This window comes from Pomacea canaliculata, linkage group LG10 (assembly GCF_003073045.1).
Source record: "Pomacea canaliculata isolate SZHN2017 linkage group LG10, ASM307304v1, whole genome shotgun sequence".
Taxonomy (NCBI): domain Eukaryota; kingdom Metazoa; phylum Mollusca; class Gastropoda; order Architaenioglossa; family Ampullariidae; genus Pomacea; species Pomacea canaliculata.
The window spans coordinates 1,295,146-1,305,309 of NC_037599.1; the positions used below are offsets into that span (position 1 = coordinate 1,295,146).

Here is a 10,164-nt window from a genome sequence, read left to right on the forward strand (position 1 = left end):
AGGAAAAAGCGCGAAGGAATACAGCAAGGATTGACGACGGTGCCGACACTACCGCTGATATAATATAGTCCTACTGGTAGGTGTCGGAAACCTACATCAATACCCAAAGATCAGAGTGCAACTGGGGGCAGCTCGATATAAAAGCACAAAACAATACCCAAACCTATACATATATGCCAAACAAACTCGTGCATTCACGTTTCAGACACCTGCATTCACGACAAAAATATTTTAAATGATTCCATTATGCACTATACATGAATATATTTTGAAATGCAATATGAGCCTACGAGGGCCGTTCAAAAAGTTTTAATGGTGTTGATGGATCACAGCTTTGATATACAGCTCCTAGGTTCAGTTGTCAAAAGCAGAATAGATCGGTCAAAGGTTAAGAACGTCGATAAAATCGTCAGGAGGTCGTTGATGTCCACATTATCACTACGAAGATAGATTTTGCAGAACTAGTTGCTTCATATGTAAAAATGTACGTGTTTAGAATCGCTTGCTTCCAGCCTGGTGTATATGTGTGAAAGCATTGTTTACCTAAACTAAATCAACAAAATAAGGTGTTGATTATGTGTGGTGAAACTGGCCCCATGATTAGTAACAACGAAAAGTTTATTGCCAAGTTAACTTTTAAATATACTGTACATTCTTACGTACAAGAATGAATCACTTCTTTAAATATTCTGTAAAATAATACAATTTAAGCAAGTGCTTTTCAATTTATTTTTCGAAGACACGTTTGCTAGAGACGGAGGATATTTAGAGTGCAAATATAAGAGTACAAATATGTAAAATGTTTGACAAGTATATCAGCAGCAGTCGTGTTGGCTACGTGTGGATGTACAACTGGCAAGGATTGTCATGCAAATATTAACATAACTGTGAGGTTTTGTTTTTGTATGTATAAAAGGTGTTTTAGTGTAATACTGTGAGATAGTAAGAAAGAGAAACAGATTCACTTTTCTGGGTAGAGATCATCATGTAATATTCTGGGGACAGTGTATTAGTAAGTGTGAACTATAACAGTACAAGTCTATTAAAGTTTTAAATGTTTTGCGAAAACACGTAATGTACGTATATGAATAGGTATAGTATCAAGATGGACATTTATTATGGATATTAATAACAGGGGTATCCGGCATTGCTCGGGGTGATCGAAAAATGACTTGGTGACTCATATATATATATAATAATCACATTTATATACGCCTTTCTTCAGCAGCAGTAGGACTCAAAAGTGCTTGGCAGTAATGAGAGTGCACTTATAGTGTGCCTCCCTGTCGTCAAGACAAGCTCACTGCACTGCCCAGGAACATCAAATAACAGTCCAATGAAGAAAAAAACACGAAGATGGGGCGGTGATGTGACATAACCAGCACACAATGTGGCGATGGCCAGTTTCTCGTAGAGAAAGATGCAGTAAGAAGATCAAGCCAGTTGGAGATCAGCTTCAAGAATGCGATGCAGACAAAAATTCATCTTCAATCAACATGGTGTAAGCAAGTGTTTTCAAAGCACTATCTTCATGCACGCCGATTGTAGAAGTGAACGATACAAATGAAGACCTTGTCCTCATTCTTGGCTTTTGTTAGACGTTCACATCACAGTAGAGCGAGGCCTGGAACTTTGTCCCTAGCCTTAGTCTTTTATAAGATTTTTTAACATGATTTTACGATTGATCTACGCGTGTGTGTGTGTGTGAGAGATAGATAGTGAGAGAGGAAGGGAGTCTTATTTCCTTGCGATCTCTGGCAATGCGGACGTGGAATGTGCTCGTGCGCTCGCGCTCTTGTGTCATACTGACCTCTATTCAACTTTCCTCTCTTGTCATAAATGTCCACTTGGGAAGGAGCAGCAGTAAAAGAATTCACTCAAACCTCCCTTGATCCACTGATCTATAACACCATCCTTCTTTTTCTCACACGTATTCCACCTTCATTCTCATTTCCCTCCTTTGCCTTCTTGCCAACATCAGTTTTCTCTGACGAGTCTGTTTGGACAGTTGAAAAATGAAAACAAACTTGTAACAAGCAGCCAACGTATTTACAAAACCTCCTTAGTTCCGACAGTTACAAGTGATCTAACTTGAGTAAATAATTTTGTTTCTCTTCTGTCACGACGGAAATCTTCCATTTATCTCAGGCAGCACTGACGCCGGGGTCATCCTGACCGCTCACCTCTGAACATCATTCTATTGAGCGGGATCCGGTTTGAATGTGTCCCTAGATGTATTAGTATGGTTTGTCTCTTGTGTTAGTATTGTTTGCTATGTTTGTCGCACAACAGACAGTGATAATTGTCGTGATTTAGTGAAGACCAAACCTTACTTTCGTTCACTCACACGGAAGTAGGGATACTCGTCGGCGCTTTTATCAAAGTCAAAATCTTTCCCACATAAGAGATTTACCCAAACACCAAAACTGACTCGAGAACTCTATCCATTCATCGATGAATTCAATCATTTAACAGATTATTTAACAGATTATTTCATAATATCTTAAAACAGAGGTTACAGAGAAAGTCTCCCAGAGAGAGAATGGAGAGAGAGAGAATGAGGGAAAGAGAGAGAGAATGTGAGAGAGAGAATGAGAGAGAGAAAGAGGGAAAGAGAGAGAGATTCAGTTAAAGACTAAAGACAGCTTGAGACAGACATTCTCAATGAGACAGACACCTTTACCTTCTCAGTCGTGGGGACGACAGACTGCCTCCCTCAAGATGTGTGCAGAAATGTCTCTCCTTAAATAATTGAATTTCTTCTCATCGTTATCATTAACATTAACATTGCCTTTAGCAACTCAACCGTGAATCTTTAGATCTTCAAATCTTAACTTTTAGAAATAAAAATAATTGTGCATAAAGTTCAATAAGGGAAATTTTTTTTCCCATTACGAATGAAGCGTGGCTAGACACTCGGACACATACTTGTAAAGAGCTGTGCGGAACTTGGACGAAAACGCCAAGTAGAAGACGATGTTGATGCCAGAGTTTATCTGCTGCAGGAGCTGGATGGCGGAATAAATATTGCGAAAGTTTACCAACTCATCGTGTCTTAAGTCCATTTGAAACATGTTCCAGTACCTGTAACTAACATGAAATATCTCTCCAACGAGATACGACAACACAGTGCACAGCGACATCAACACCACGGACAGCGTCAGACGTCGGCTGCTGCCCCACCTACCCGGGTGTTGCTGATGTCTTGAAAATGAAGAAGAAACTGGTGATGATGTTGAGCGCAGTTTCATAATAAGGAGAACGTTGAAGACGACGAGTAGAAGAATGGGGAACACGAGGCTGAGTACTGACAAAATGACAATGCTGACGGCCATGACTTGTACATCGTATATTTTGTCAAATGAAGCAGTTTTTACCCACAACTGGAAATAGGTGAAATAGAGCGTGATCCCCAGACACCAGACAAAGATGACTAGACACCCGACGAGGACCTGGCGTCGTGGTAGAAGACGTCCGTTGTAAACCTGTTGAGGTCGGTACACACCCAGCCAGCGACACACTGCTATCTGTAGAGTCGTGTGTACAGACACTAGTCGAGGAAGACAGGATAAAGTATTTAATGTGATGGACAGTGAACTGTCAGTGTCTTTATAATAAAACAATAACACGGGGATGAACAAGACGAGGAAGGTGGTGTCCCACACGGCCAGATACTTGAACAGGAAGATGGAGGCGCTGTACTTGGTCTGGGTGTTCCACACGGTCAGTGACACGAGGTTACACACAATACCCAGCAATGATACGGGTACACTGCCTGCCGTGTCGATGTAGTAATACAGCCATTGGTGCATATGGTCAGCAGAATCCGCTTTAGAAATTGTTGTTGCGTAGAAGTCTGCACTAACATCTGTGGAACTATTTTCACGAAAAACGTGCATTTTCTTTTGGTGTGTATTTCCAAGAAAAAAAGGAGTGGACTGCAATCAGCAATGACCAGAGCTGTGAAATGCTTTCTTTCTCCAGCAATTTATCTGTTAGTGCATCTTGTGTTTTACAAGAGTGATTATGACTGCTCACATCTGTTGGCATATTTGTACTCAGCCTCACGATTGGTTCTCCACTTTATCGGAGTATTCTCAGAAGACGGGAAGCCTGGCTGTCACTTTTCTTTCCATAATTGTTTTGTTCCTGTGTGAATCACACTGTTTCCTGCTATATTTTCTATTAACTCGGTGTGTGTCGATCAGGCCGAACGTGCAGTCCGTCAACCGTGAGCCCGATGGTGGAGCTGCACGCGCTGTTTGGTGGTTACATGTTACAAAGACCTGCCCCACCTCGCCTACCCTCGTAACACTGGACAGACTTCTAAGAAGGTTTGTGGAAATTATCTTCTCTAGAGGATTAACATAATTAGTATATATATAGCTGTCAGCATCAAGATAACTATCACAGCAAACTCAATTAGTCGCCTCTCCAAAGTCAGAAAATAAGTAAATACTAAATCCAATGTTATTTCAAAATAGCCTGGTGCTAGTATACTCGTACTGACTGGCTGGTTGGATTACCGAGAAAGTGCTTCTACCTAGAGGTGATTTCGTACTATAAGGGGATAAAAACGGTAGAGGATAGGACAATACCTACCCAGTGATATGAACAGGTGTCACAGAGACTGTGCCGAGGCGTTTACTGTATTGGTGACAAGCGAGTGTTTGAACCACTAAACTATCGGACGCCCCGTACTTTAACTTGTGACCTCGTCATCTCGTGTGTCATCTCCATAGACTGTGACCTCGTCATCTCGTGTGTCAGAGTAGACTGTGACCTCGTCATCTCGCGTGTCAGAGTAGACTGTGACCTCGTCATCTCGTGTGTCAGAGTAGACTGTGACCTCGTCATCTCGTGTGTCAGAGTAGACTGTGACCTCGTCATCTCGCGTGTCAGAGTAGACTGTGACCTCGTCATCTCGTGTGTCAGAGTAGACTGTGACCTCGTCATCTCGCGTGTCATCTCCATAGACTGTGACCTCGTCATCACCGTGACTGTGTTGATGTGTCATCTCAATCTCTCTGTACAGCCTGAAAATGGACAATCACGAGCCTCGCTGTCCAGTTGGCTCCGTCGCCGTGTGGACATGCAGGACCACTCACCCCGGGTGACTTGTGATGTGTGCACTATGACTGTTCAGTGTCTGCTGAGCTTGTGTTCTTCCCTTGCTAACCTCTTGGTGCTGCTTTATACGACATGTTTGCTTGGAGTCGATTTGGTGTTCAGTATTTTTTACTGTGATGTATCTTTATTAAAGACAATACACTTGTAGATACAGTGAATGTGTAAAGCCCTCTAGCTCGCTTATAGGACTGAAAAATTGTGAACGTAGGGGAACTTATTGTTCCACAAAGTAGAAATGTAACATTGCCGTAGTGCCTAGAAGCACTTCGAAAAAAAGAAAAAAAGAAAAAAGGAAAGGTAGAAAAGATACTTGAGGTGCACCTTGCCTCACTTCATGGTGTGAGTTGTCAGGGACTGACTGTAAAAACACAATTAAAAAAGCTTTATGTATGTCACATGTACAACAGAAATAAATTTCACTCAAATTAAACTTCAATTTTTATTAAAAGGTGTGAAAACATACGACAATAATATTTATATATAAACACATACATAGAAGTGTGCAGATTTATTATCCAGGTGAGTATATATATAATAGAAGATTGAGGTAAAAAAAAGTAATAACTGCTTTTAATGATATTATAACAATAATAATTATAATAATACTGGTTTGTAACATTTTTACTCTTTCTCTTCAGGGTGGTCAACGTGACCTTGTCTATCCATTAAATTGTGAAGACATCCTTTGTAGTGCTATTTGCTTGTGATAACATAAACACTGAAGTGTGGAGACATTAGCAACAAACTGACGTGTGGTGATGTTGAGGCAAGTATTTATAACGAGAACTGAAGTAAGGAGAAAAGCTAGTTTGTTACCAGGAGACACAATGGAAATAGATAAATGGACCGCAAGACAGACAGACAGACAGACAGACAGACAGACAGACAGACAGACAGACAGACAGACAGACAGACAGACAGACAGACAGACAGACAGACAGACAGACAGACAGACAGACAGACAGACGTTTAATGCCGCTCTACTTACAACAAGAGTTGATGTGTGTTTTTATTTATTGTGTCTAACATGTTTACAATTAGAGGCACATAACAATACGCCGTCATGTAAAGAGTGAAAATCAAACATCATAAGTGTGAAACATTTTTCTGAAAAGAACATATTTGTTACACAAAAATACAAACAAACTTTAGTCCGGAATGTACACATTACTTGTATCGGTATTATTAGGAAACAGTGAACATGACGAAACATTATTATCTGCTTGCTTTCCTAGTATTTAGTATGTAAACATTGTAAAAACATCACTAATAAAGAATAATGCAATCACTTTAAGAACATCATTTTAATATGAGAATATCAGAAATAAATCATTAATAAAGAATAATGTAAATATCGTAAGAACATCATTACCAGTGTAGAATAATGTAAATATCGTAAGAATATCATTACCAGTGTACAATAATGTAAATATCGTGAGAACATCATTACCAGTGTAGAACAATGTAAATATCGTAAGGAGATAATCCCCAATGAAGACTAATACAAGCATGGTAGAATTATCGATCATCAAGAAAAATTAATGTAAGCATCGTACGAACGTCATCACCAGAAGAAAATATTGTAAACATTTTAGGAATATTACCATCAATAAGGAATAATGTAAATATCGTAAGAACATCATCAATGAAGAAGAACAAGATAAACATGATAAGAACATCACCAGTAAAGAATAATGTAAGCATTAAAAGTACATCATAAACAGAGAATAATGTAAACATCATAACATCATCAGTAGAGAATAGTGTAAATATCTTAAGAACATCATCAATACAGAAGAAAAATTTAAACATGATAAGAACATCACCAGTAAAGAATAATGTAAACATCATAACATCATCAGTAGAGAATAATGTAAACAGTAATATCATGAGCAGCAGAGAATAAACAGAGTACTAACATCATCAGTATCGAATAATGTAAACATCTTAAAACCATCAGTAGAGAATAATGTGAACAGAATAATTACATCATCAGCAGAGAATAATGTAAACATCTTAAAACCATCAGTAGAGAATAATGTAAACAACATCAGTAAAGAATTCGTAGATAACTGCCCTTTGTCATGTTCTCCATATTAGAACAGTGTCAAATATCAGCAAGGCATTGGAACAGCAACAAACAAACAAATATAACAAAACAAAGCAAACAACAGCAAAATGGTGTGTGATTTTCCCCTTTTTAAATCTCGTTAGCTTCTCTAAGTCCAGTTTCCATTGTCTCGCATGAGAGAATATAGTTTACAGGTTAGACTGGTGTCTGAACTGAGAGACACGCTGGTTCGATACCTGTGTTGTGCAGGAAACTTTTCCCAGTCAACCAAGCTGTCGGGAATGGGTACCTGACTCCTTAGAGGAAGGTAAGGCAGCGAGGGAGAGATGGTCATCGTCCTCACACAAAGAGTAGAGTGATGGTCTCTAACATCTCACTCGCACCATCCTCTCTCATGCTGACATTATTACCTCCCCGCGAATATCTTGCACTTAGATTTTGTATACACCTGGTTGTGTTGCAATCTACAACTCATCAAAAGGCGACACATGATAACAGTTGTATTTCTGTTGTTTACACGACATGTACACAGCTTAAAAATAATAATAAAGATCAAGCCTTACAAATATTTTAAACGTTGGAGACTTTGAACATGATTACGAAACGTTTGCTACAAGTAAGATGAAGACAACAACGAGAAAGTTTATATACAAGTAACTGTGAACTAGCACTGCAGCATGCGTATTTAACATTCATGGGAATTCAGGTAGAAGAAGAAGGAAAAGAAGATTACTTGTAAAGAATAATATAAACATCACAAGAACATTAGCAGCAATAGAAAACAATGTAAAACGTTTGATAAAAATCAAGAAAGCAATTTCAAAAAAAAAAAAAAAAATGTAATTTACCAGTTATCTATTTCAGTGATACCATAATTTTTATGTTGAAAACACACCTCATAACAGGAAGTCGATTACTTTATACATTTTGTGTTATGTGAATGAAATACAAGGACTTCAGGAAACAGCTTTTACTTGTGAAGTGAGCACAAAGAAATCTTGAGAAAATATTCGATGAAGTTAAGGTATCTGTGCAAAGAGTCTCGATCTGAAACAGATACATCTGTGCAGACAACATATGTACAGACAAACGTTTAAAGAAAACCTTACCTGCAAGTTTTGAGGTAAAATTTACTTAGTTTAGAGAGCATATAGCAGACACGTTGCAAGAGGGGGTATATTGAAAAAAATGAAAATAACCAAAACATCTTTACTAAACATGCTGCTACTCATACTGGGATAGACTGAACACTGACATCAGACAACACGGACTGGACAACATTTTTGACAGCAGCAAAATTACCAGCAATCCTCATCTAAGTGATTACCCAACTTCTTAATGAGGAAGTGGATTGTCAGACAAACAAACATGTCAGTCTGCTTCCTCCTGTGTGGGTTGATCAGATGGCTGATCTCCACTTGAACATTTACAGCATTTTGACAACGCTTTGCGAAAATTGGAAGAAAGGATATAATAAAATATAATGTTAATGCTAGAGTTGAGAAGCTCAGCGAGACTGGCAATTTGGACAACTGCGATGAGGATCAACAAATCTTTACTAGTACCGTAACCTTTATCAAGAATCACACACAAATGAATTATTAGAGCAGTCATGGCAGCCGGGTACGACAGTACAGAGAACAACGACATCAACACCACAACCAGCGTCACCCGTGGGTTACTTCCCTGCAGTCGTCGTTGCTGTGCTGATGATGCCGTCAGTTTTGATGGTGAGCGTGTCTTTCTCAGAAGGAGGACGTTGAAGACGACCAGCAGAAGAATGGGAACAATAAAACCAACTATAGCGATGATGATGACTTTATAAACAATCAAGTGCAACTCAGACTGAGACAAATAGTCTAGCACCCGGTGCAGGTTGGCAATACACAAACACCAAATGAAGACGGCCACGCAGACACAGATTATTTGTCGTCGTGCCAGAAGACTTCCGTTGTGAACCTGTAGAGGGCGTGACACAGCCAACCAGCGACACACTGCTATCTGTAGTGTCGTGTGCACGGACAATAGTTTGGAAATACCGATAAAGAATTCTAAAACGACTGTCAGTTCATAGTAGAAGTTGAATGAATTCAGTAATGTCTTACAAATGTAGGAGACGAGGAAGGTGGTGTCCCACACGGCGAGGTACTTGAACAGGAAGATGGAGGCGCTGTACTTGGTGTGGGTGTTCCACACAGTCAGTGACACCAGGTTACACACGATACCCAGAAATGAGACAGGTACTGCAATTGCTATTTCAAAATCTTCTTTCATAAACAGAAGAACAGAAGAATTATCGTGATCAGCCGTTGTGTAGTTATCGGTTGTAGCATTAACAGAATCATTTTCCTGAAGTGCGTTCATTTTTCTTTCCTTCTCTGCACTGAGGAAACAAATGCTCTGCGCTCTGGACACGGCGAGGACAGCTGTGTGGTACTTGCTTTCCACAGGAAAACAAATGCCAGCCATGAACTGGTTAAATACTTTTAAAAAAACCCTGATTCTGATTGGTCCCTTTCGATGTCGTATTAATAGTAAATGTGATATTTCATGTGAGATTTAATGAGGTTTTTTTTTCTCCAAAATTCCCGAATGCCATTCAGCCGCATTTTTCCACGATACGATCATGCTAGATTGGATATTACTTATTTCCCTTTGTTTCTTTCTTTTTATTTATTTTAGGTACTTGCTTCCTCGCCATGCTGTTTCGTTTCCATTGGTGATCTGGTTGACTAGCAATGAAAAGCAGACAAGAACACAAAACACAAGCGCTCAGACACATTCACGACTCAGAAAGAAGCAGACTATACTTCACAGTACAGACAAATGTCTTGGTTTGGCAGGTTTTTCTTTTAAAATGAGAGTCCAAACTGTAATTCCTTGTCTTCTCTGTTCACAGTTGAGTGTTACAACGTGGCGATGTTACATCTGTCGAGTGTCGACATTACACTACACAGTTCCCA

The 10,164-nt window shown here is 39.3% G+C and overlaps 2 protein-coding genes across 4 annotated transcripts; both read right to left on the reverse strand.

Annotated features, from left to right (window-relative positions):
* Positions 1-313: 313 nt before the first annotated feature.
* LOC112574249 lies at positions 314-4,327 on the reverse strand. Of its 3 annotated transcripts, XM_025255183.1 has the most exons (3): positions 2,929-4,327; positions 2,684-2,739; positions 314-1,996 (listed from the first exon to the last, which is right to left on the reverse strand). In XM_025255183.1, exons 1-2 carry the CDS (start codon positions 3,897-3,899, stop codon positions 2,688-2,690), a joined length of 1,023 nt encoding a protein of 340 aa, XP_025110968.1. In that variant the 5' UTR covers positions 3,900-4,327; the 3' UTR covers positions 314-1,996; positions 2,684-2,687. The 3 variants fall into 3 exon arrangements, 2 of the variants coding, with proteins under 2 accessions (XP_025110968.1, XP_025110969.1); XR_003101389.1 differs by having other exon boundaries at positions 2,684-4,327; XM_025255184.1 differs by lacking the exon at positions 2,684-2,739.
* A 375-nt stretch (positions 4,328-4,702) lies between these two features.
* Positions 4,703-9,670, reverse strand: LOC112573622 (lysophosphatidic acid receptor 4-like). Its single transcript, XM_025254156.1, has 3 exons — positions 8,829-9,670; positions 5,462-5,488; positions 4,703-5,036 (listed from the first exon to the last, which is right to left on the reverse strand). Exons 1-3 carry the CDS (start codon positions 9,668-9,670, stop codon positions 4,703-4,705), a joined length of 1,203 nt encoding a protein of 400 aa, XP_025109941.1.
* Positions 9,671-10,164: the final 494 nt, after the last annotated feature.

What these genes read in the sequence shown, in the direction of transcription:
- LOC112574249 (XM_025255183.1), bottom strand. Translation starts at nt 3,899, where the DNA reads ATGCACGTTTTTCGTGAAAATAGTTCCACAGATGTTAGTGCAGACTTC. An exon ending in TTCCGCACAGCTCTTTACAA is followed by an intron (nt 2,740 to 2,928) that starts GTATGTGTCCGA and finishes TTATTTAAGGAG; the next exon opens with AGACATTTCTGCACACATCT.
- LOC112573622 (XM_025254156.1), bottom strand. Translation starts at nt 9,670, where the DNA reads ATGGCTGGCATTTGTTTTCCTGTGGAAAGCAAGTACCACACAGCTGTC. An exon ending in TCGTTGTTCTCTGTACTGTC is followed by an intron (nt 5,489 to 8,828) that starts GTACCCGGCTGC and finishes GTGTTTTTACAG; the next exon opens with TCAGTCCCTGACAACTCACA. An exon ending in CTGACAACTCACACCATGAA is followed by an intron (nt 5,037 to 5,461) that starts GTGAGGCAAGGT and finishes GTCCATTTTCAG; the next exon opens with GCTGTACAGAGAGATTGAGA.